At 41.7% G+C, this 27,761-nt stretch overlaps 1 protein-coding gene across 1 annotated transcript in view; it reads left to right on the top strand.

The window, feature by feature from the left end:
• Nucleotides 1-27,761, top strand: part of DGKB (diacylglycerol kinase beta) — an 876,561-nt gene that overhangs the window by 235,083 nt on the left and 613,717 nt on the right. The window contains exon 12 of the mRNA XM_030201293.1: nucleotides 17,725-17,823. Within this exon, the coding sequence (XP_030057153.1) occupies nucleotides 17,725-17,823 (99 nt within the window). The remainder of the gene's footprint in view (nucleotides 1-17,724; nucleotides 17,824-27,761) is intronic.

Below are 27,761 nucleotides of genomic sequence, written 5' to 3'. Positions count from 1 at the left end.
GGTGAGCAGAATTGAATGCAATACTCAAGGTAAGGTCGCACCATGGAGCGATACAGAGACATTATAGTATTCTTGGTCTTATTTTCCATCCATTTCTTAATGATTCCTAGCATCCTGTTTGATTTTTTTGTCCGCTGCCGCACACTGGGCAGAAGATTTCAGCATATTGTCTACAATGACACCTAGACCTTTTTCTTGGGTGCTTACTCCTAAGGTGGACCCTAGCATCAGGCAACTATGATTTGGATTATTCTTCCCAATGTGCATCACTTTGCATTTGTCTACATTAAATTGTATCTGCCATTTGGATGCCCAGTCTTCAAGTTTCCTATAGTCTTCCTGCAATATTTCACAGTCTGCATGTGTTTTGACAACTTGAATAGATTTGTGTCATCTGCAAATTGAATCACTACAGTTGTCATTCTGATTTCCAGATTATTTATAAATATGTTAAATAGGATCGGTCCCAGTGCAGATCCCTGCGGCACGCCACTAGTCACTCCTCATTTGAGAAAAATGGCCATTTAACCCTACCCTCTGTGTTCTGTCCAATAACCAGTTCCTAATCCATAGAAGGACATTGTCTCCTATCCCATGAGTCTTTAATTTTTTCAGGAGTTTCTCATGAGGAACTTTGGCAAAAGCTTTCTAGAAATCTAGATACACTTCATCAACCAGTTCACTTTTATCTTCATGTTTATTCACGCCTTCAAAGAAATGAAGCAAATTGGTGAAGACTTGCCTTGGTTGAACCCATTATGTTTGTCTGTGTGTTTCGTAATTATATTCTTTATAATAATTTCCCCTATTTTGCCTGGCACTGAAGTCAGGCTTACCGTGTATTTTCCTGGATCACCCCTGAAACCCTTTTTATGCATATTGCCTCCATTGTGCCAATCCTATCACATGTATATTCATTGTTTATAATCTTGAAATCCAGACTGGCATGAATGGGTCCTGAGGACTGGGTTGGAACCTCTGGTACAAATGATCTCTTCTAAACTGGAGAGAGAGTCGGGGTCTCTGCCTTTATATTACATCAGTTGATGATAGGTGGTCTCTCTCTCTCTCTCTCTCTCTCTCTCTCTCTCTTTCTCTTTACAGATACAGTGATTTCCTCCCTCCTGGTTCCTCTGTTATTTCATATATATCATGCTGAATGGTGTCTGATCTTTAAATAAAATGTAGTATTAGAAGACAAAGATAACTGCATAGAAATCCCGTAAGGTGTGAATATATAAACAACAAATGGACTCCATTTTGTACTTGGTTGATATCCTGTGGACAGTCATGAACATTGAGTGCCTTTTAATGGGGGAGTATGATGTTTTAGACCTTCAGAATTTAGAAATGGTTGGTTTGAGGAGGGGTGGGGATAAGGTGGTAGAGGGCAAGGAAGTTTCAAGTTTCTCTTTGTTTTCATAAGCATTATGATTATTCTATTTTATTTATTTATTATTTATGTATTAGGATTTATTTACTGCCTTTTTGAAAAAAATCATTCAAGGTGGTGTACAGTAAGAATAAATCAAACATAAGCAATAGACAATTACAGCAGTAAAAATATTCAAATAACAATATAAGGTAGGAGAGTAAGAGGAGTTAGACAATAAGGTGACTAATTTAAAGAACATCTGCTGCCGTTCAACAGCACATCAGTTTTCTTATATTTGATGAGCAAGAAGGGAAAAAAAAGCTGGAAAACATTCTTTGCCAAATTTTGATGCTTCCTATAATGCAATTTCCTATATATCAGCTTTGCATGAAACACTATTAAACATTTGTATTAATTGACAGGCATGGCTATATGGTTCATTTTATAGTGATGTACATCTTAACAGCAGAAGTTTGGGATGCAATAGAGTTCATGCACTCAATTTGAAGCAAGAAAGAAGAAGATTGTAAGACATAAAGTTGGAGTATGCCTGCTGTTCTTAAGCTTCAGAGTTCTTTGTTATATACTATTGAGTTAGACAAAAAAATTAAATAAATAAAAGTTGAGCTTTTGAGGTCATTTGCTGGTTACGGGCATTTAACAGAACTCTGTTAGAATCCTTCTACAACGTAACTTAAAAAACTAATCTGTTCAGAATAACTAAGAGGTGATGCCTGTCATTACAATGTGCAAACATAGTGTACTAGTTTCTAAAATAGGGAATGATTTGTGAGGTGCTCAGTGAAGGGAATCTTATGGGTAGACAAACAACTATCCTGTGAAAATGTAGGACACTCTCACTTGAATTTGTAGTGTGTGGCTCCAGCAATTCTACTTTGCAAGCCACCCTGATAAATACCCCGTTTTCAGGACATGTAAGAGTGGTATTTGATCATTTTTGCTATGGAATGACTGAGAATATAGTAAAGAGGTTTAATAACTGTGAAAGGGCCACCTAAATTGATTAAAGTGCACAAATTTTGCATGCCCTAATAGAGGTTATCTTCATCATAGTGAACCCATCTGTTTTCTCCTTAGATACATTTGAGGGACTAGGGGAAGTGAAAGGAGCTTGTCCAGAGACTGTTTCACCTCAGTGGGAATGTAGTGTCAGGTTTTCAGGTCTGGAAGTAATTAAATTCTTTTATAATTCTTAGAAGTATTTTTGTATACTTGGAAGTCAGAATAGCACCACCAAAATAATTTTTGAAGCCAGAAAAATAACTTTGGGAAAATATTTACCTTTAGGGTTGATGTTGTCAATGTGGGCTACCATTAAGATGGGTTGGAGTGGAGTAGTAACCTAATGGTTAATGCAGCGTGCTTTGGTCTGGTGACCGGGGTTTGATTCCCACTGCAGATCCTTGTGGCCTTGGGCAAGTCACTTAGGGGCCCTTTTACTAAGCCGCGTAAGCGTCTACACGTGCCAGAATGGAGTTACAGCAGATTACCACGTGGCTCTTGCGATAGTTTCATTTTTGGCACGCGTCCGATACGCATGTCCGAAAAATAATATTTTTGGACGTACGCCAAATGGCACTTGATGCGGCATAGGTCATTACTGCCCAGTTACCGCATGAGTCTTTACTGCCAGGTCAATGGCTGGCAGTAAGGTCTCAGAGTCAAAATTGACGCGCGGCAATTTTGATTTTGCTGTTCGTCCAGTTTCAGCAAAAATTTTAAAAGGTCTTTTTTACAGGCACACTGAAAAATGGATCGGTGTGCCCAAAGCCCGTGCCTACACTACCGCAAGCCATTTTTCAGTGTGCCTTTGTAAAATGACCCCTTAACCCTCTTTTGCCCCAGATACAAAAACGTTTGTGAGTCCACTAGGGACAGAGAAAGTACCTGCATGTATAATGTGTACAGTGATGCATATATGTAGTAGCAATATAGAAATTATTAGTAGTAGTAGTATTTTCACTGTTAACCCCATTTATTAAAAACTAGCTCTCATTGCATAAAATAGGACCTGAGCTAAAATAGCACAAGTTAGTGGTAAAGTAACATGTCTTAATGGTAGCCCATGTCCATAATTTCCCCGTCTACCCTCTTAAGTGTGTATCATATGAAAGTTAGAGAAACAAAATCCACACATGGAGGTGAATTGATGTCCTCCTTAGTTCCTGATACTTGTGACAGGCTTATTTTCGAAAGAGAAGGGCGCCCATCTTTCGACACAAATCAGGAGATGGGTGTCCTTCTCCCAGGGTCGCCCAAATCGGCATAATTGAAAGCCGATTTTGGGCGTCCTCAACTGCTTTTCGTCACGGGGACGACCAAAGTTCACGGGGGGGGGGGGGGGGTGTCGGAAGCATAACCAAAGGCGGGACTGGGGCATGCTTAACACATGGGCGTCCTCGGCCGATAATGGAAAAAAGAAGGGCGTCTCTGACGAGCACTTGGCCGACTTTACTTGGTCCATTTTTTCTTGCGACCAAGCCTCAAAAAGGTGCTCAAACTGACCAGATGACCACCGGAGGGAATTGGGGTTGACCTCCCCTTACTCCCCCAGTGGTCACTAAGCCCCTCCCACCCTAAAAAAAACTTTAAAAATATTTTTTTGCCAGCTTCTATGCCATCCTCAAATGTCATACCCAGCTCCCTGACAGCAGTATGCAGGTCCCTGGAGCAGTTTTAGTGGGTGCAGTGCACTTCAGACAGGCGACCCAGGCCCATACCCCCCTGACCTGTTACGTTTGTGGAGGAAACAGCGAGCCCTCCAAAACCCACCAGAAACCCACTGTACCCACATGTAGGTGCCCCCCTTCACCCCTTAGGGCTATGGTAGTGTTGTACAATTACGGAGAGTGGGTTTTGAGGGTCTCAGCACCCAAGGTAGGGGAGCTATGCACCTGGGAGCAATTTGTGAAGTCCACTGCAGTGCCCCCTAGGGTGCCCGGTTGGTGTCCTGCCATGTCAGGGGGACCAGTGCACTACGAATTCTGGCTCCTCCCATAACCAAATGGCTTGGATTTGGTCGTTTCTGAGATGGGCATCCTCGGTTTCCATTATCGCTGAAAACCGGGGACGACCAACTCTAAGGTCGACCTAAATGTTGAGATTTGGGCGTCCCCGACCGTATTATGAAAACGAAAGATGGACGCCCATCTTGTTTCGATAATACGTGTTTCCCCACCCCTTTGCAGGGACATCCTGCGAGGACGTCCTCAGCAAAACGTGGGCGCCCCGTTCGATTATGCCCCTCTTAGGGGCCCTTTTATAAAGTTGTGCTAAAAGGTGACCTGCTCTATTACTAGTATGTGGGTTTCCATACGCTGAGGCCACCTTTTAACAAGTGAGTAAAATGACCGATTTTTGTATATCTAATATAATAAAACGCACCCTCAACGTTCTGAGGACAACGTTCTGTGAAGCCGTGAAGCCCTGAAGCCTTGAAGCCTTGAAGCCTTGAAGCCATCTGACGTCACTCCCAGGCTGAAGGGTTCGTGGATTCGTGGTGTGAAGCCTTCAAGCCAGCCAGCCGTCTTTGCCCCGCCCTCGCCTCAAACCAAACAAATCCGGAAGCGAAGCGTCAGGGAAGGAGGCGGCGCTCCCGACGTCTAGCCTTCCCTTCGCTGTGTTCCGCCTAAGGGAAAGCTAGACGTCGGGAGCGCCGCCTCCTTCCCTGACGCTTCGCTGCACGAACCGCCACGGAGGTAAAGTTAAAACGAAGAAGAAAAAAAAAAAGGATGCATGGATGCGAACAGGGGGGGGGGGCATGGATGCGAAGGGGGGGGGCATGGATGCGAAGGGGGGGGGGAGAAGAGGGCGGGCCAGGCTGGGACATGGGAGAGAGAGGAGCATGGATGCGAGGGGGGGGGGGTCATGGAAGGGAGAGAGGGGACTTGCTGGAAAAGGATGAATGGAGGCGGCAGGGGACAGAGGAGCATGGATGGGCATGGATTGGGAGGGCAGGGCTCAGGGAGAGAGGGGAATTACTGGAAATGGATGAATGGAGGGGGCAGGGGACAGAGGAGCATGGATGGGCATGGATTGGGAGGGCAGGACTAAGGGAGAGAGGGAATTTGCTGGAAAGGGATGAATAGAGGGGACAGATGGGCATGGATGGATATGGATTGCAGGGCAGGCCTCAGGTAGAGAGGGCAATTGCTGGATAGGGAAAAATGGAGGGGCCAGGTGACAGATGAGCATGGATTGGAAGGGCAGGACTCAGGGAGAGGGGAATTGCTGGATAGGGATGAATGGAAGGGACAGATGGGCATGGATGGATATGGATTGCAGGGCAGGCCTCAGGCAGAGAGGGGAAATGCTGGATAGGGAAAAATGGAGGGGCCAGGTGACAGAGGAGCATGGATGGGCATGGATTGGAAGAGCAGGACTCAGGGAGAGGGGAATTGCTGGATAGGGATGAATGGAGGGGACAGATGGGCATGGATGGATATGGATTGCAGGGCAGGCCTCAGGCAGAGAGGGGAAATGCTGGATAGGAATGAATGGAGGGGAAAGGTGACAGAGAAACATGGATGGCCATGGATTGGGAGGGCAGGGCTCAGGGAGAGAGGGGAATTGCTGTAAAAGGATGAATGGAGGGGGCAGGGGACAGATGGCCATGGATTGGGAGGGCACAGCTCACACTCTCTCTCTCATATACAATGTCTTTCTGACTCTCACTCTCACACACTCTGTCTCACACTTATCACATTCACTCTCTATGTGCCACACAGTCACTCACACACTCGCTTGGTCTCATACACACACTCTCTCTCACACTGTGTCTCACATACACACTTGCACACACTCTCATTCTCACACACACACTCTCTCACAAACACACTCACACCCAGACTCACTCTCTCTCTCACACACTCACACTTTCACTCTGACTCTCAAACAGTCACTCTCACATACACTCTCCCAAACATACACACTCCAAGGAAAACCTTGCTAGCGCCCGTTTCATTTGTGTCAGAAACGGGCCTTTTTTACTAGTTGGCAATAATGGTCATGCACTAATTTTTCCGTTAGCACATGAGGCCTTAACTATACCTATTTTCTAGGTTGTGAGGGCTCACAAGCTAATGGGTTAGTGCATGACAATGTCCATGTGCTAATTCATTAGCACTGAGCGTGCCCGCACTTCGCCCCCAATCATGCCCCCAGTGCTAAAAAAAATTACCTAATGTGTGGGAATCACGTGCACATGCCAAAATTACAGCATACCCCACGGTAAGTGTTTTTTTAACTTGCGGTGAGTACTAACGTGCTTACCACAGCTTTGTAAAAGTGCCCCTTAGTAATATGTGATTTCTAAAGTCTAAGAGTACTCAAAATTTTGAAGCTATTTTATGCATTATATATTTTATTATGGTTAATCTAAATGTATGTACTTCTAGGAATGCCTAGCTTTATAAATGTATAACACAGTGAACTATTCAAAGTATATGTATCATAAAAGAAATGTAATGCATTTAAAACAAAAAAGGAAATTGGAGAAGGATTGGAGAAGAACTGAAAGGCTAGCCAGGATGTGCCAGCAGCTGCTTAGTGCTTGTGTGTGTTGCCTTGGTACTGAGAATACAGTATACAGAAATTGAAAATTTAGATATTTACTATAAGAACATAATTCTCTATTTGATTTCTTCAAATATATCAAATACTCTGTTCCTTTGTGATCATCTATGGCTGGTATAGCTGCAAGCACACAAATGTTAGGCATGCCAATACCAGGTTACACTAGTATTCTCTAATTGAATCTTGGCGCTCAGATGCCACGATAGAATAGGATTGGTGCACCTAAAAGGAGGCCCCCCACTTATAGAATTGCCCCCTTTGTCTTAACAACAACAACAGCAGCAGCAGCAGCAAAAACTGTTCTTTTTTTAAATTAAATTCTGAACAATTTTTTTTGCTTTGGTTCATTCATGAAACTGTTCAGGGCATCACTGAATCAAACCTACATGAACAATATTATATAGAGGTAATATTCAAAGATTTTATCCAGCTAACTTGACCCATCCTGATAATTTTAGTTTGTCTTTCCCTACCTCTCCCCTCCTCCCACCCATTCATTGCCTAAATTTTGTCTGGGCAAATTGTTGCTTCATAAAATTTATATGAACACAAAAGCAAAGTTGTCCCAAGGACACTATAAAACTGTAGTTGATTAGCACTGACAAGTTAAACTTACCTGGATCACTCAGGTCTGGCAAATAGCTGTCCTTAACTGGATGCCTTTATCAAATTAACTTTATTGATATACAGTAACATACATCTCTGGTGTGTTTGAATATTCAGGTAAAGATATATGGTTATGTTACCTGCCTGGTAGGTTTTGATTATATATAAATTTCCTGCACAGACATTACATTCTAACCTGTGATAGCTGTTGACATGTGTAAAATTCAAAAGCATCATTTTGCACAAAATAGTGTATTTTCTGACTTATTTGGAAACAAGGTTTTGATGTATCCTTAGGGCTTTTAGTCAGAATGCTATTGCTATCATAACAGTTTTAGTTGCTCATCGCCTTAAGCTTTCACTTCTTGCTTCTTTGATCTATTTTGAGTCTCTGGGATTCTCTGCTGATAATAATAACCATTATTCTTGAGTCAACAGTTATTCATTTCAGTTCACACCATAGGTCTTCTATGATCCCTGGTTGTTGTGACTTTGTTTCTAAAAAGAAATAAGGAACTTTATTTTTCCTGCAGACTGCTACCAATCTATAGTTTGTAAGGAAAATAAATAAATTGTGTCATTCTTTAATTTACATATATAAGGTCATTTCTCATATATTTAGTGGTACTGTCATGTATTTTACCTTTGAAAACCTGTTCTTTTAACCTTTAATAAATCAGGCTTTTATTTTTTGGTGCTAAGTACAATTTTGCAGCATAAATGCAAATGCATAGCATGGATAGCAGGAGGATGCAAAGCTTTAAATTCAGAAGTACTGTATGGTAGATTTATTGCAAACCATTTAAAATGTATAACTCTAAAACTAAATGTGTGTGACAGATGAAATGCACAAAGTACATGATATATGGCATGCTGATAATATTTATATAGCCTGTACTGGCATGAAGAAATTACCTGCTGAAAAAAGTTGTTATACAGTTGTAATACACTACAGTACAATCTGTTGAGTCAGGCTTCAGTATCCTTTTAAACTATACAGTATATCAAGGCTTCCAATCAGGTGCAATATTTTACCTCTTCAGCTAAATCTTTTACCTTTTAAAACTGTTACTAGCCTAAAATATTTATTTATATTATATTTGATATACAGCCAATTGCCAAAAGGCAGGTAGGCGGTTAACAGTTAAAAGCTCAGAGGAGGAAAGAGGAAAATGAGATTGGGGCTAAGAGAGGGGAAGGGAAGAACAGCAGGACACAGAATTAATAGAAGCAGAGAAAGGAAGAAGGTAAGCCTCATTTCTTTGAAGGTGTAAATAAACATGTGGATAAAGGTGAGCCGGTTGTTGTAGTGTATCTGGATTTTCAGAAAGATTTTGACAAACTTCTTCATGAGAGACTCCTGAGAAAATTAAAAAGTCATGAAATAGAACATGTCCTTCTGTGGATTAGGAATTGGTTATTGGAGCGAAAACAAAGGGTAGGGTTACATGGCCATTTTTCTTAAAGGAGGACGGTGAGTAGTGGAATGCCGCAGGGATCTGTACTGGGACCGATGCTGTTTAACATATTTATAAATGATCTAGAAAAGGGAATGAGTGAGGTGATTAAATTTGCAGATGACACAGGATGTGCTCTCAATTATTTCAGTTACTCATGGCCTTAACTGTCACTGCTTGCTTCTTCAGTCCATTCTGGATCTATTGGAATCTCTGCTGGTGAACAAATAAATTAACACACAAAGTCAAGTTGTTTAGAAAGAGAGAAAAACTGTGACCATATCATGGTTTCTTCCACATACATTCTGGCAGCCAGCATTGGGAGAAAGAGCCACTCCACTGCCCACCAGGAACCTCAAATGATTCAGCCCCTCCAGCAGCAGAGAACTTTTGATGCCCCAAATCTTGAAACCTGACTCCCCCCTAAGGGAACAGATGCCCCTGAGGAGAGGCCTGTTTAAAAAAACAACTGAAGACACAATCATTTCCCAGAGCCACAACATCACAATATTCCCATGCCTCGGACTTGTCCTGTGCCAGACTCTTCTGAAAGTGCTCATCATAGTTGAGCCACACTCAACCACCGAAAGTCCAATAAGCCCATAAAATATTTGTGTACCACAACAACCCAGGGTACAACACCAGTTTTACTGCACCAAGGACATTGGCATAAATATTAAACCCTAACAACCCTTCTTCTTCTTTACCTCCTCTTTCCCATCATCCCCTTTCTTATGCTCCTGCCCATCCTGGCCCCGCTCTAGTAAAGCAAAGAGGTCCACATTTTGACCCAAAAATGTTTTGACACCATTTCTGAGACAACCCAGAGTCTAAAGGAGAAATCTCTGACAAGATATGTCCTCTGCGCAAGAACTGCTTAGCCCCATAGAAGGCCTAGCCTCAACCTGCACTGAGCTAACCCTTGGAACAACACTAAGGCTATCAGAAGGAAGAGGAAGACGAAGACTTAGATGAATCCCAGGAATCAGAAGACTCCCAACCTTCATAGGATTCCCTGATGGAAGGCACCTTTGCAGCTTCTCTCGATCAAGGCGCTTAATTGTGGTAAACATGTTAGTGGTAAACATGTCTCAACAGTAGCCCATATTGATAACTCCCCACTCCCCTAAATCTTTTACGAGTATTCTGCATATAGATGATACTGAACATTCAGGATCAATTTTATATACAGTTGTAGTTATAAGACAGATTATAAGGTTTTTTTTTGTTTTTTGTTTTTCATGAGAAACTGTTTGAATAATAGAAATTCCTATTGTATTTTTAATAAGGATCTAGTTGTATTACAACATTTAACTCGTAAGTTCCACTATACGATGTCTTTCCCTCCCAACTGAGATATACAAGATCCACACTTGTATCGTATGAATATGTAAAATATGCATACTTGCTCCTGATCTTTCCTTGCCATTTTCAGGGCTTAGACTATAAATAGTCTGCCCTGCACTGTCCCTACTTCCCAACTACTGGAGTTGCCATTGAAACCTCCTCCAGCCCATCCTGATCTGTCTTGCCATATATGGAAAACAGACCATAAAAGTATGTCTGGCATTGGCTTCACTTCAGGAGAGAGAATCCAGGGAGTAGGGTGTATAGGCTCTTCCAAAAGACCAAGGGAGACACCAGTTCAAAATGGTGATCTTTAGCACCACTCCTGAGCATCATATACGAACTTATATCTGTTCATGTGTTAAGTTTTGTTTTGGTACTATTATCTATCTATTTAAGGATCCTTTGTGTCTCTCTCATGCATATTTTAATTTTGCCACTGTTTTTGTCTCTACCACTTCCACTGGGAGGGCATTCTAGGCATCCACCACCCTCTCCATGTAAATGTATTTCCTGACGTTACTCTTAAGTCTCTCACCCTGCAACCTCAAATTGTGTCCTCTAGTTTTATTGCTTCTCCTTCTCTGGAATTTTTTTTTTTTTGTAGAGTAATACCATTCAAGTGTTTAAACATCTGTTTCATATCTCCTCTATTCCATCTTCCCTCTAGGGTATACATATTCATGTCTTCAAGTCTCGCCTCATACCTCTTTTGGCACAATTCTGATATCATCACCTTCCTCTGGACTGCTTCAAGTCTTCTTATGTCCTTAACAAGATACTGCCTCCGGAATTGAACACAGTATTCCAAATGGGGCCTCACCAATGAAGGGCATAAACATCTCTGTTTTTCTGCTGGTGATTCCTTTGTCTACACAGCCAAGCATCCTTTTGGATATTGCCACCACTTTGACACATTCTTTTGCATCCTCAGACACTGTCACTCCAAAGTCCCTCTCTCAAGCTCTGTATTTTCTGCTCATTTTTGTACACTGTTTTATACAATACAGTAATACATGGCCAAATTTCAGTGACGATATCCTGTTTCCTGATGGTTTCATCTTAACTGTTGTTGTAATCTGCTTGGGAAAGCCTGTGTTATAAAGATGGAATATATTTTTATTTATTTATTTAACACATTTATATCCCACATTTTCCCACTTAGATGCAGGCTCAATGTGGCTTACACAATACCGGAGAGGCAGGCTCCGGTTCGATAAAATACAAATACACAATATAATAATCAACTTGAAAGAAACATAAGTATAGAGCAACAAAGAAATAATGAGGGGGTGGTGATAGAAGTCCAATACGGTCCATAGTTTTTCTGTGTCGCAGGAAGTAGAAAGTTAATTTGGGTCAGGGGGATAGGCCTTCTTAAACAAGTTGGTTTTCAGTAATTTCCTGAAGTTGAGATGGTTATGAATAGATCTCAAGGTTTTGGGCAGAGCGTTCCACAGTTGTGTACTTATGTAGGAAAAGCTGGATGCATAAGTGATTTGTATCTAAGACCATTGCAGTCTGGATAATGCAAATTTAAGTAAGTACGGGATAGGCTGGTACTGTTTCTGGGTGGTAGATTTATGAGGTTTAACATATATCCAGGAACTTCACCGTAAATAATCCTGTGGACCAGAGTGCAAACCTTGAAGTCAATATGTTCCTTGGTGGTAAGCCAGTGCAGTTTTTCATGAAGGGGTTTGGCACTTTCAAATTTTGATTTTCTGAATATCAGTCTAGCTGCTGTATTCTGTGCGGTCTGAAGTTTCTTAGTTAGTTGTTCTTTACAACCTGCATAAATTCCGTTGCGGTAATCTAAATGGTTTAATACCATTGATTGTATTAAGCTGAGAAATACATCATGTGGAAAGAAAGGTTTTATACGTTTAAGTTTCCACATTGAGTGGAACTATTTCTTTGTAGTGGAATTTACTTGGTTTTCAAGTGTCAGATTATGGTCAATTATGACGCCAAGTAGTTTTAGGCTATCCGAGATAGGTTAGGGAGTGGTTTGGGATGTTCATGGTTGTAGGATTATACTTATTATGTTGAAATGAAAGTCTTTTCAGTATTTAATTTCAGTTGGAATGAGTTTGCCCAAGCGTCCATTGTGTTTAGACCGATCTTGATTGTATTGGTCATTTCTGTCAGATCGTGTCTGAATGCTATATAAATTGTAACATCATCAGCATATATAAACGGGTTAAGGTCTAAATTGGATAAGGATTTAGCCAGTGGAGTCATCATTATGTTGAAGAGTGTTGGCGATAATGGTGAACCCTGAGGGACTCCACAAACTGTTTCCACGAGGATATGTTTGAATTCGATTTTACTTGGTATGATCTAGAGGATAAGAAACCTTTAATCCATCTGAGTATTTTTCCGCCGATCCCAAAGTAGTTAAGGAGATTTAGTAAAATGTCATGGTTGACCATATCAAATACGCTAGACATGTCAAATTGGAGAAGTATACTTTTTCCTGCAACTATTTCCTGCTTAAATTTGGCTAGAAGAGTAACTAAAACAGTTTCAGAACTATAGAGGGAACGGAATCCAGATTGCGAGTCATGTAGTATAGAAAATTAAACTCTCCTTTCATTGGAGCACATGAAATTATATCTTCACTTCATCTCATTTGTTGAAGTTTACATTTTAAATACACAAACAGATTATTCTGTTTTGAGCATAGTTCAGGGACAAGTGGTTTTATAAGTCTAAATATTAAAAATAAATATTTTGTGCCAAATTTTGAACTGGTATTATTGTATAAGTGGGCTAGCTTAACAACCATCAGAGGCAGACACAGTCATATAGTTAACATTATAATTGTATTCGTATTTGGGTAATTACTGAATAAATGCTGATATCAAATGCATATTTATCTCATGCTATTCATTGTGCATACTCAGAAAACTCACTGGTGTTAGGATACTTGAGAGTCTTGTTGAGAACTATTGGGGTATCTGATCTCTTCTGTGCTAACCCGACGGTAATTGCTGCAGTAATAAATAGGGCCAGCGGTAGTTCCGGATTGCCACGTGGTAAGCCTACAGTGGCCTTAACACTTCTTAATAAAAGGACCTCTAAAGTTGACACATGAATTAACTTTCGAATGGTTTATTGAATGAAGTAAATGTATTTATTGAGAATTTATTTGCGAACCAACAAGGATGTGGCAGAGGATAATTTGTTTTGTGTCCACCAATATGGCGGCTCCGCAGAGGGGTCGACTTTTTGACATCATGCTGTCTCCTGTCTTAATCCAAGCTCCTTGGTAATAATGTGCGCTAATAGCGTTAGTACACATTGACTCATGCTAGTAACTCTGGCTGTTAAGCAGCCTGTTATTATCTATCTATCTATCTATCTATCTATCTATCTATCTATCTATCTATCTATCTATCTATCTATCTATCTATCTATCTATCTACAGTGGGGGAAATAAGTATTTGATCCCTTGCTGATTTTGTAAGTTTGCCCACTGACAAAGACATGAGCAGCCCATAATTGAAGGGTAGGTTATTGGTAACAGTGAGAGATAGCACATCACAAATTAAATCCGGAAAATCACATTGTGGAAAGTATATGAGTTTATTTGCATTCTGCAGAGGGAAATAAGTATTTGATCCCCCACCAACCAGTAAGAGATCTGGCCCCTACAGACCAGGTAGATGCTCCAAATCAACTCGTTACCTGCATGACAGACAGCTGTCGGCAATGGTCACCTGTATGAAAGACACCTGTCCACAGACTCAGTGAATCAGTCAGACGCTAACCTCTACAAAATGGCCAAGAGCAAGGAGCTGTCTAAGGATGTCAGGGACAAGATCATACACCTGCACAAGGCTGGAATGGGCTACAAAACCATCAGTAAGACGCTGGGCGAGAAGGAGACAACTGTTGGTGCCATAGTAAGAAAATGGAAGAAGTACAAAATGACTGTCAATCGACAAAGATCTGGGGCTCCACGCAAAATCTCACCTCGTGGGGTATCCTTGATCATGAGGAAGGTTAGAAATCAGCCTACAACTACAAGGGGGGAACTTGTCAATGATCTCAAGGCAGCTGGGACCACTGTCACCACGAAAACCATTGGTAACACATTACGACATAACGGATTGCAATCCTGCAGTGCCCGCAAGGTCCCCCTGCTCCGGAAGGCACATGTGACGGCCCGTCTGAAGTTTGCCAGTGAACACCTGGATGATGCCGAGAGTGATTGGGAGAAGGTGCTGTGGTCAGATGAGACAAAAATTGAGCTCTTTGGCATGAACTCAACTCGCCGTGTTTGGAGGAAGAGAAATGCTGCCTATGACCCAAAGAACACCGTCCCCACTGTCAAGCATGGAGGTGGAAATGTATGTTTTGGGGGTGTTTCTCTGCTAAGGGCACAGGACTACTTCACCGCATCAATGGGAGAATGGATGGGGCCATGTACCGTACAATTCTGAGTGACAACCTCCTTCCCTCCGCCAGGGCCTTAAAAATGGGTCGTGGCTGGGTCTTCCAGCACGACAATGACCCAAAACATACAGCCAAGGCAACAAAGGAGTGGCTCAGGAAGAAGCACATTAGGGTCATGGAGTGGCCTAGCCAGTCACCAGACCTTAATCCCATTGAAAACTTATGGTGGGAGCTGAAGCTGCGAGTTGCCAAGCGACAGCCCAGAACTCTTAATGATTTAGAGATGATCTGCAAAGAGGAGTGGACCAAAATTCCTCCTGACATGTGTGCAAACCTCATCATCAACTACAGAAGACGTCTGACCGCTGTGCTTGCCAACAAGGGTTTTGCCACCAAGTATTAGGTCTTGTTTGCCAGAGGGATCAAATACTTATTTCCCTCTGCAGAATGCAAATAAATTCATATACTTTCCACAATGTGATTTTCCGGATTTAATTTGTGATGTGCTATCTCTCACTGTTACCAATAACCTACCCTTCAATTATGGGCTGCTCATGTCTTTGTCAGTGGGCAAACTTACAAAATCAGCAAGGGATCAAATACTTATTTCCCCCACTGTATCTATCTATCTATCTATCTATCTTAATATGTATCTGTTGAATAAATCAACCCAATAATAAAATCCCTCACTCATACTAAGTAAGGAAAAAAGTTGTACAACACAATAATTGAAACATTTAAAGGACAATTCTATAACTAGGCATATAATATTGTAGAATAATAGCATACATGCGTGTCAGAGGTACTAATAATTGACAGTTATGTGTGTAATTGCCAGGTGCTATTCTATGGCATATTCATCAAAGTCTATTTGCATGTACCTGCGAGGGGGGCATGCATGGATGGAGCATAAGTGGGTCATGTGCAGCATGTAGAATATTATCAGTTGCATGCACTGCATGCTACACATAGGTGTACAAATTTACACCTGCTATCGACGTATCCTAAGTGAGCCTGCCTATATTTATGTGCGCCAATGCAGCTTTTTTGTCGTATTTCTTTAATAGCTTAGGCGCTCCCTGAAACCATTACAGAATCGGTGCTAAGTGCATGCCTTTGTCTTGGCACCAGTTTGTAGAACTGCCCTGATAATGTAATAGTTTTACTTTGTTTGCCAACCCCACAGGTCAAAATTATGTCATTGCAATTTGAGCAGTTTCATTATACACCCCATATTGGATTCTTTTATCAGTTTAGCTAAGAAAAAAAGCCCCCCAAAACTTTCCCCTTGATATTTAAACTCTGTGATCAACAGTCAGCTTTGACATCAAATGCTGCTCACAGAATTTATACCTGGATATAAGGTGGCTACCATAAAGTTCCCAAATTCTGCTGATTTTCAGCACCGGTATCCAGAACACTATCCTTGTGACAGCTGTTTTTATCCAATTGGTTATCCAGGTGTGGCACTGAATATCATGGGTACTGGACAAATTTTGGCTCATCCCTGACTGTACCAACATTATCTGGATTGTGGTGGGGTGGTTAGTAAAGATTTTCAGTACAATTATGTGGATAATGCCACTGAAAATCGCTGGTTGGTCAATCACTCCTACCTGGATAAGTGCTGAATATCAATCACATCGTTTGTATTGTCTAGATCAGTGTATTCCTAATCAGTGTAATTTCCAGGATACCTGGAATGAATGTGAAGGACCCAGTGCATGTATGCAAATCTATCTCATTCAAATTAATTGTGACAATCCTGAAAACACTACTTAGGCATTCCTCCTGAACAGGGTTGGAAAACACTGTTAAAGAGATTGAAATGTATAGTCTTAAGTTATAAAGGGTGGTCAGGCTCTGGGCAAATGTAACAGTATGGAATAGAATAATTTTCACAGTATCTGCAACATAATTCCACATTAGATATCTTGACTGAAAGAAGGTGTGGCCCCTGTTCTGTATGATACAGAATTCATCTGCTTTAATACTTGAGTCATCCTTAATAGCATTAAATATAATATATTCCCCTTAAGGAAGATGTTTTGTTTTGATCTGCCAGAGTTGCATCATTGATATTCTATAGCAGACCTTCATGAATGCTGTTGAAGTTCCATTTTGCAAGTGGTTGAAGCTTATCCCATTTGCAAGCACACCCTTTTATTCTGTCTGGACCATTTCCTTACATAATTTACTTGAATATCCCTCCTCTAAATGATAATCATTATCACTGTAGTCCACTTGCTCAAGGGGAATGAAGGCTATCAGTTCTGCTCCATAGATCACTTGTACATTTGACATTCATCCTGTACTGTGGTTGTTTTTAAACAGGGAATTCCCATGAGATACCCATAATATCCTGTCATTATAGTAGTGGTTTACTTGTAGAGTGTGCAAATGCAGTAACATTTTTTTTTCAGGTTACATGATTGGTTGGCTTTCTAATTAGTCATTTGCAGTACATTTATATCCAGAGTTATGGTGTAAAGTCGCAGAGGTGGTATCATTAAGAGTTCTGTGATGAGGCAATTATCTGTAGTCTGTTACATCCTGCTTGGATATCTGTCCAGAGGGATGTAATAGATTTGGGTGTGTGCGGGGAGGGGGCGGGGGGTTAGGAATTGATGGTTGAGCAGTAGCTGAAAGGGTGTGATAGAAGTCCAGTGATTTTTAAATTGCACATTTTAAGAATAAAGGTTTTATTTCTCAAACTGTAATATATTTAATGAACCAAGCATTTTGGTGAATTAAGATACATTTTTGTTAAGTGAAACCCTGTAACACTTGATCATAAGCATTAATCAAGCCTTTGGTTGCAATATTGTGGCACGTTGGGTCAGTGCATGTTCACAGTACTCCCAGAAGATGATTCTTTAGAAACGCTGTCTAGTGCGTTTCTTTGATTTAATGTTTGCTGTTTTCCTCTGTTTTCTATAGCTTCACAATAAATGTGCTTCACATCTAAAACCTGAATGTGACTGTGGACCCTTGAAGGATCACATTTTACCACCCACATCAATCTGTCCAGTGGTATTGGTAAGTTACTAATGCTTACAATTCACTTACATGCTAGTAATGTATAAGTAAAAACTTCATTTTCAACATCCATGCAGTCTACAAAGCAAAATAAATAAAATAATAGCAGTGCAGTACTTATGAAAATAAGCATAGTTTATCCAAAAAGGTGTTGTATTTTGCTGTCTGTGATCATGGAATTGCATGCTATCATTGAGGCTGGCACAAGTTTATCACTTACTCATATAGAGGCATATTTTCAAAGCACTTTGGGAGGCTAAGTTCCATAGGTTTCTATGGAACTTTGGGAGGCTAAGTGCTTTGAAAATGAGCCCGATAATATTTACCAGAAATTGAATAGACAGGTCTCTCTTACATTTTAACATCTTCTAAAGATCCAGCTTCCCAGAAAGATGAAGGCAGTCTTACAGCCAGTTCTTGAATGCATATTACATATCTAAATGCAGAAATCTAAGGTTAGCCTGGAAGATATGACAATGGCACCCACACAAACTTCCATCTCAACTTTCAACAACCTTGCAAAAAAATAAACACAACCAAAATTTTAGTGGTAAAATTATAGCCACAGATTTATTAAACAAATAACCAAAATAACACATTAAACTGTTCTGCTAATACAAACTCAAAATCATTATTTCCTAGTGTGGCATTTCACAACAATTAATGCTAGCCAGTTGGTCCTGAACTAGCCCAATAAAATATCAGCCATGAATCATGTAATTGTCTCTCATACCCTCAAGAGCTTGCAATAACGCAAAGCCCTCCTTTTGCTCATGGTGGTTCTGCATACAAGGTGTTAAGCAAATCAGGATCCCCCTTCTGTGCTCTTCAACCCCACCCCAATCCCTGCATCGGAGTATCTATAACCCAGATTTCCATGATACGGCCAACATCCCGACCCCACCAACTCAGCCCTGTTTCCCACCCCACACCCCCCACCCCTTTGAACTTGGCAGACATGGAGCACAGCAACCATGGGAAGGAAGGAGGGCAGAAATTCCTAACCCACTACCAACACCCTATCCTCCTCACCGCCCTTCCCAGAACAATTTCCCACCCATATTTTCAACTATCCAACTCCTACATAAACCCCACCCCTCCCTTCCCCTCCCCTCCCCAACCCAACCAGTCCCACTACGGCACCCTCAACTCTCCCTAGTAACATAGTCCTTCTCCAGTTCCACCCAATGACAGATGGGTGGCTCAACCATATTATATGCCTGCAGCCTTAATTGCTGCAGTTATCATTATAGTCATTATTATGGTGTATTATATTCTGCAGGATTGTTGTATACAATGACTTTTACTATCCAGACAAATAGAAGCTCAGTTGAGTGAATATAACACTACAGATATGCTTGATGTATAAATATTCAGAACTTGCCATTTTCTAAAATATCTTAGAAATGTGTACATTTTAATGACTTCTATAAATTATTCATTTTATCTGAGGACATTAAAGATCATAATTATGTACATTCAGATAGTTTTCTGAGCAACTGTTCTATAATTTAACAATAATTATTAATTGAATTTGATAACTGAAATGTTCAGTAACCAAATGTTTGGAAAATATTTTTCTGGATTTCAAGTCTGACACTAATTATATTAGGAAGCCTATTCCTGTTCATAGAGTATTCTATAATGTGATCAACTCTAAAAGATCTGTTTGCTGTTTAATTTAGTTTTGATATTTATTTGTAAATTCATTAGGAGTGAAGTCTACCCAAATTATATTTCACACAATAAATGTTAGCTATAAAGAACATATGTAATAATGTGATTGTCAATAATTAAGCATTTACTTTTTCTTTATCAGGGAAATGTAGTAGCTATGACTTACCTAGTGTGCAGGGGATGAAGCCATATTAATGTATAATTTAGTTTTATGAAATAAGTAAAAATGATCATGGCTTTATTCATCTGTGCTTAATTTTTCTGTATTTAGAGCTGAGAGACCTAACTTGCAGACAAAGTAATTATGTTACTGGTACACCTAACATGTTTTTGTGGTATTGCAAACAGCAGCATGGTGGTTTTTTTTTTTTTTGAACACTCAAAACTGTTCGTAGCGCCAGTATAAAATACATATGTCATGCCATCTTACCTGCAGGGCACCTCCCGGCACCACGCCTTCCTCCTCCTCCTCGCCTCGCTTTGGCATACGCTTTGAGACACTCCCGTACAGATATGCCCCCGGTCCTCTACACATAACGCTGGACATCAGAAGACGCATGGCTCCCTTCTTCTGCCGGCTCCGCGGCTCTGTCAGCTCCACAGCAACAGGTTCTGGACGTTCCTGCCTTCTATGAGTTGCCTCTCCCTGCTGGGAATTTCTTCATCTTTGCTCGCTGCCTGACCTAACCTGGGCTGGTATCCTGACTACATCTTGCTCGCTGCCTGACCTGACCCTGCCTGGTATCCTGACTGCGCCTTGCTTGCTGCCTTTCCTGAACCTACTTGGTATCCTGTCTATGCCTTGCCAGCTGTCCCTCCTGAGGATCCCAAGTCCTGTTGGCCGTCCGAACCTGAGGGCTTAACACTCAGGGAACGATGGTTTGTCAAGGTGAAGACCCCAGGGGCTATCACTGGCACCCTCTTCGTCCTTTGGGGCGATGGCACAAGAGCTCACACTTCAGCTAGGGCAACAGGATGTGCCATGTTCTTGAGCTCGGCCAACAAGCCCACGCTTACAGATCTTGCTGAGGCGCTGCAGCAGAATCAGCTGCAACATTTTTCCAGAGTTCTGCAGTATTTTTGTGCTTAATTGGCAGCCTTGCGCACTTCTCCCCTACAGAGTCCAAGTCCTCCAGGGCCGGCAGTGCTGCCAGTGGCAGCATCCAATATTCGATTTCTTGATCTTCCATGGTTTGATGAGAATCCCCGAGCCTGTCGAGGTTTTTGAATCAATGCCAGATGCATTTTGAACTACAGCCTGGTAATTTTCCTTCTGACTGAATTAAAATCACTTATATAATATCACTCCTGTCTGGACAAGCCTTGGCCTGGGCCTTACCCCTTTGGTGACATCAGGACCCAGTCCTCTCTGACTTACAAGCCTTTCTAAAGCACTTCCGTCTGGTCTTTGATGAGCTTGGTTGATCCTGTTCTGCAACCTATGACCTTCTCCACCTCCAGCAAGGCCCACTCTCTGTTGGGGCCTATGCCATTTGTTTCCAAACCCTGGCCTCAGAGCTCTGCTGGAATCAAGAAGCCTTAGTGGTCGTTTTTTGGCAGGGTCTTGTGGGGAGGATTAAGGACAAACTCGCCAGATGAGAACTTCCTACCACCCTGGATGAGCTTATCACAACATGTATCAGGGTCAACATACACTTCCAAGAATGGGCCCAGGAAAAGGGATCCTTGCACCGATGTCTACAGCTGGCACCCTAATTTCAGTGACCGTTGCCACCCACTGGGGGCCACATTCCCACTAGCAAAGCTATTGAGGAGCTTATGGTGATGAGTCGCTATCTTCTCTCCGAAGATGAAAGGAATCGCTGGTGGAGAAACCTGTGCCTATATTTCAGAAAGTCAGGGCACTTTGTTACCAAGTGTCCACACAAGCAGGGAAACAAACAGGCCTAGGGCCCCCCGGGGAAGTGACTCTAGTCCTCCTTCTTTCTTCCCCAACTTTCTTATGTGTCTTCCCAGTTCTTCTGCAGTGAGATGCCTGCCAGATCATCATTGCAGCTGTCATCAATTTAGGAGCTGCTGGGAATTTCATTGATAGGAACTTAGTCCAACACTGTTGGATTTTGGTTTTTCCCTTAACCTCTGTCTTATGCATCTCCTCTATTCATGGTGACCCATTACCCAGACTGATAACCTCTGCTCCCCTCTCCCTGTAGGTGGGAGCTCTGCACCATGAGAGTATCCAGTTTTACTTTCTGTAAATCCATTCATCCATTAGTTCTGGGGTTTCCCAGGCCACAATCTCACTCACCATGCATTGAGTGGAACAGCAATGAGTTCACAAGTTGGGGACCCTCGTGTTTCCACTCCTGCTTAACTCCAGTCCATCCTGTGATGGTAGCACTTCCTTTTGACTGGCTTCTACCCTCCAGTCTTCCTGTAATCTATCAGTTTTTGGCAGATGTCTTCGACGAGAAGCAGGCAGAGAGACTCTTCCACCCCACCGGACCTTTGATTGTATCATCGACCTACTACCCGGGAAAATGCTACCATGACCAAATATATAAAAGAAAATCTTCAAAACCTGCAAAAGGGTTTATTCAGCTGTCTTCTTCCCCAACTAGAGCCGGGTTCTCTTTCGTCAGTAAAAAGGATGGAGACCTGTGGCCATGTATGGCTTATCGTAGACTGAATGCTATCACTGTGAAGAATTGGAACCCACTACCACTCATTCCCGAGCTCTTTGATCATCTCCAGGGTGCTACGGTATTCACCAAACTACACCTGTGAGGAACCTATAATCTAATCCGTATTAGAGAGGGGGGACAAGTGGCCTTCAACACAGTGATGGACATTACGAATATTTGGTCATGCCCTTTGGACTCGTCAATGTTCCTGCCGTTTTCCAGCATTTTTTGAACAGAAACTTCAGAGACTTTCTCTACACCTGTGTCATCATCTACCTAGATGACATCCTATTATTTTCCTCCTCTCATTCAGAACATCCAAAGCATGTCCGGACAGTCCTCCAATGACTTAGAAATAAAGCCTTGTATGTCAAACATGAGAAATGTGCTTTCCATATGGCCAACAATATTCAAATCATTTGGAATCAAGTATCACCTTCACCAGGCTGATGTATCCTATAAGCGATGCTCCGATTGTCTTCGAAGACCAGCCCCTATTTTCTACCCTGGTGAGAGGGTCTGGCTGAGTGCCAAGCATCTTTGCCTACGACTTCCTTCTCAATGATTCACCCCTCGGTTCATTGGACTTTTGCTATCCAGGAACACAATGGAGCAGTTACTTATCATTTCCGATTACATTCCACTATGAAGATTCACAACGACTTTCATGTTTCGCTACTTAAACTGGTTATCACCTCCAGATGACATCCAAAGCTATTCTATAAGTTAGTGCCTAAGTGCCATAACTGCAAGGAGTGTGTACATATGAACAGGACATGAGTATGCTTCCCAGTTAGATGCATAGTTTATAGAATACTATAAACTAGGCACGTTGTTTGCCTCACCTAGGTGCCCCAACTTATTCTTGCCATTTTTATGGCATAAGAAGGCCTACACATGGGGATGACAATGCCAACCGACACTAGTATTCTATAATGGAATCTCATTTCTAAGATGCCTTTATAGAATTGGTGCTAAGTGTGTGGTATTGGGACACCTAGACACCAGTTTATAGAATTTCCCGTATGGTGTCTAATTTTGCATAGGATATGTAGGTTGGTGAAAGGGATATCCAATTTGAGACATTTAAAATTTGCAATGCATGTTAGAAGAGGCTCACTGAGAGTCCATTTTACTAAGCTGAAAATGCCCCCAGCCCTAAAAAATAAAAATTATTATTTAACAAGTGGGAAGACACATACATACCAAAACTACCATGGTGTACCCCAATTTTAACTTGCAGTAAGCATGTATTACCGCTTACCGCAGCTTTGTAAAAGGGCTCCTGAATGTGGAACCTTTTGTAAAATATGTATACTTGGTGGCATGTACAGCAGAAACAGTCATTTAAAAAAAAACACTTAAAAAAGAGCAGCATTGTAAGATGATAATTAATTGTTGTGCTACTCAACAAAAAAAACAAAAAGGCACACAACTGCTTACAAAACAGTAGATGAAAAACAACAAAGCAGTGGAATCAAATGTATTTATTGGAACAATACCCGACGTGGCCACGTTTCGCCCTCAGGCTGCGTCAGGGGTATAAACTATCAAAAGTGTATGTAAATATATCATACACACTAGTAGTTCCAAAATCTAGTTCCATTTATCTGCTACTTCCAACTGAACTGATTCCACTGCTTTGTTGTTTTTCATTCATTGTTGTGCTACTTACTTTCCCTCCTTCTGTGTTACCAATTTTGGTAGTTTGTTTCTTGTTTTTAGTTTTGTGTGTTTTTGTTTTTCAGTGATTATTATTGTTAAAACTGCTTTGACATATTTTTAGATTTTTAGGCAGTATACCAAATTTTATGAAATAAAGTGCACCAAATTTGTAGTTATAGTGGCTTAATGAGGAAATATACAGCATGTAGTTGTACAATATCCAATTGGGGGGGGGGGGGTGACCAGCATTTTATTTTCTAATGCTGGTCCTATGTTAAACAGGTAATTTATTTGCAGTATCTGGACACAGTTAACATGGGAGCGCATAGGCTCCTATTTAGGATGTGCTTAATGTTCCCGTGTTAACTGTACTAGCTGGCTAATGCTTCCATACCCACTCTCTGCCCATGCCATGCCCCCTAATAGGAAAATTCAGAATTGTGCAGTTTAACTCATGGAAACAGGCAAACTACTGCAAAACCTCTTAGTGCAGTTGTGTGGTAACTTGTTTCTGTGGGATAACTATGTGTTACGTGCTTAATGCACTTTAGTAAAAGGGCCACTCAGTGAGTTAACAGGCTATCAGTAAATAAAAAGGGAACATTGTATTAACATTGATGAAAATAGAGTTAAATAGAACCAATTCAGAAACTGGATAGGAAATCACTTTATTAGGTTAATAACAGTTTCAAAATACAGGATTACGGGTATCATATTTTCAGGCCTTGAAATCAGGGGTGTAGCCAGACCTCCAATTTTGGTGGTGCCCAGGGATGGACTAAGGGGGAGCAACACATTTTTCCTTCCTCTATCTCCCTTCTCGTGCGTGCGCACGCTAAACATACATTTGCTGATGGGAATGCCGAGACCCCGCCAGCGAAATAACTACAGGTGACTGAACTGCAACGCTCCTTCTCGCGCTACTTCCTTAATGCAGAAGTCAGCAACATGCCTTCAGCCACTGACACGGGGGCTTCTTGTGCGTGCTCTGAGCAAGCCACCAGCATTTGTGATAAAGAAGCAGTGTGAGGAGGAGGGGAATGGTGGCAATGTATTTATTTGACTGGCGGGGCTACGGCAACCCCGCCAACAAAAGTAAAAGGGTGCTGCAATTCTGGAGGGAGCCTGAGCCCAAAGTGGGAGGGTTCAGGCTTCCAAGCCTCCCCACCCCCCATTGGCTATACCACTGCTTGGAATATTTATATACAGTTGGTAGTGATATGCCTGTTTGCCTTCACATGTACTTCCATCTAAAACTGACTGTTTCATTCATGCAGGATGATCATGTTTTGATTGATATGTAAGCTTGCTCTGTTTTTCATGTGTGCAATGTTATGCATTTTCAGCTTTTTCCTAGATGATCTAAAGACATCTAGATTACCCCCTGTGTAACTTGTTTAAACCTTAGTTTTGAATGTTTACTTATCTTCTTTTGGATTTCATCTGTTTTTATAAGCTGTTCAGTATCTGTTTATGATTACTAGAGGGAGCCAACGTGCTTAAAGAAGCATGTGAGAGTGAAGGAAGAGAATTTCCTGATCGAAGAGAGGAGGACAAAATATAGCATAGGTGAATACATTTTGACTTTGTGACATACTCAAAACTCCCATATGAAAAGCAGAAAAATTGTGGGGTTCATTCATCCCCTCTCAGTACTGGCAAAAATGTATGCATACATCTGAATGAATAAAAATCACTGCCCTGGTTGTTTTTATTTTATTTATTTTATTTGTTACATTTGTATCCCACATTTTCCCACCTATTTGCAGGCTCAATGTGGCTTACATAGTACCGGAGAGGCATTCGCCAACTCCGGTATGAACAAATACAAAGTGATGTTGTGGTAGGATAAGGTTCATGTAGAACAGACACATTAGGGAATCATAGAACGGAAGAGTTATGTTATGTCCATTAGGTGTTTGTATGGAAGAGTGGTTTAACAACAACTACATAAACATATACTGATTTTTTTCTTAAGTTCAACAACCCATGCTTAAGACCTGTTTATAAGAGGATGTAGGTCTGCACCCACTCTCTGGTACGGACTATATTATCAGCTTCATTGAAAAAATGCACAAGGTTTGTTTCTTCATGGATATACAAACAGGCTTATTTTCGAAAGTGAAGGGCGCCCATCTTTCGACACAAATTGTAAGATGAGCGTCCTGACATGGTCACCCAAATCGCCATATTTGAAAGCTGATTTTGGGCGTCCTCAACTGCTTTCCGTTGCGGGGACGACCAAAGTACATGGGGGTATGTCGGAAGCGTAGCGAAGGCAGGACTGGGGCGTGCCTAACACATGGGCGTCCTCGGCCGATAATGGAAAAAAGAAGGGCATCCCTGACGAACACTTGGAAAACTTTTCTTGGTCCTTTTTGATTTTATGACCAAGCCACAAAAATGTGCCCTAAATGACCAGATGACCACCGGAGGGAATTGGGGATGACCTCCCCTTACTCCCTCAGTGGTCACTAACCCCCTCCCACCCTAAAAAAAATTGTTAAATATTTTCCAGCTTCTATGCCAGCATCAAATATCATACCCAGCTCCATGACAGCAGTATGCAGGTCCCTGGAGCAGTTTTAGTGGGTACTGCAGTGCACTTCATATAGTCGGACCCAGGCCCATCCCCCCCTACCTGTTACACTGGTGGTGGTAAATGTGAGCCCTCCAAAACCCACCATAAACCCACTGTACCCACATGTAGGTACCCCCCTTCATCCCTAAGGGCTATGGTAGTGGTGTACAGTTGTGGGGAGTGGGTTTGGGGGGGGGGTTGGGGGGCTCAGCACACAAGGTAAGGGAGCTATGCACCTGGGAGCTTTTTCTGAAGTCCACTGCAGTGCCCCCTAGAGTGCCCGGTTGGTATCCTGGCATGTCAGGGGGACCAGTACACTACGAATTCTGGCTCCTCCCACGATTTGGTCGTTTCTGAGATGGGCATCTTCAGTTTCCATTATCGCCAAAAATCGGGGATGACCATCTCTAAGGTTGACCTAAATGTTGAGATTTGGGCGTCCCCGACCGTATTATGGAAATGAAAGATGGACGCCCATCTTGTTTCGATATTACGGGTTTCCCCGTCCCTTCGCGGGGACATCCTGCGAGGATGTCCTCAGGAAAACGTGGGTGCCCCGTTTGATTATGCTCCTCCACGTCATTCTAATGACATTAGGAGCATCTGAATTGTCACAAGAAGCATACAAAGCTTGCTTACTTCATAACCTCAGCACATTAATAAAGAACATAATAGCCATACTTTGTCATAGTCTATGTAGCCCAGTATGCTGTTTCAAACAGTGGCCAATCCAGGTCACAAGTACCTGGCAGAAACCCAAATAGTAGGAACATTCCATGCTATCAATCCCAGGGCAAGCTGTGGCTTCCCCATGTCTATCTCAATAACAAGACTATTGACTTTTCCTCCAGAACTTGTCAAAACCTTTTTTTAAAACCAGATATTAACCACTGTTACCATATCCTCCAGTAATGAGTTCTAACTATTTGTTAAGAGTGAAAAAATATTTCCTTCTATTTGTTTTAAAAGTATTTCCATGTATCTTCATTGAGCGTCCCTTAGTCTTTGTACTTTTTGAAAGAGTAAAAAATTGATTCACTACTACTCGTTCTACACAAATCAGGATTTTATAGACATCAATCATATCTTCCCTCAGCCACCTTTTTTCCAGACTGAAGAGCCTTAACCTCTTTAGCCTTTTCTCATATGAGAGGAGTTCCATCCCCTTTATCATTTTGATCACTCTTCTTTGAATCTTTTCTAATTATGCTATATCTTTTTGAGATATGGTGACCAGATACTCAAGGTGAGGTTGCATCATGGAGTGATACACTCATTCCTCAGCAGCATGATAGCATTTTGAGGTGTGACTATGGTAGGATGACCATTTTTTGTGTGTGTGGGGGTGGGGGGAGGAGGGGGTGGAAGCA

The sequence above is a fragment of the Microcaecilia unicolor genome, chromosome 1 (genome assembly GCF_901765095.1).
Source record: "Microcaecilia unicolor chromosome 1, aMicUni1.1, whole genome shotgun sequence".
NCBI classification, from domain to species: Eukaryota; Metazoa; Chordata; class Amphibia; order Gymnophiona; family Siphonopidae; genus Microcaecilia; species Microcaecilia unicolor.
Note: the sequence above shows the minus strand (reverse complement) of the source record. Positions and strands in the feature narration are given on the sequence as shown.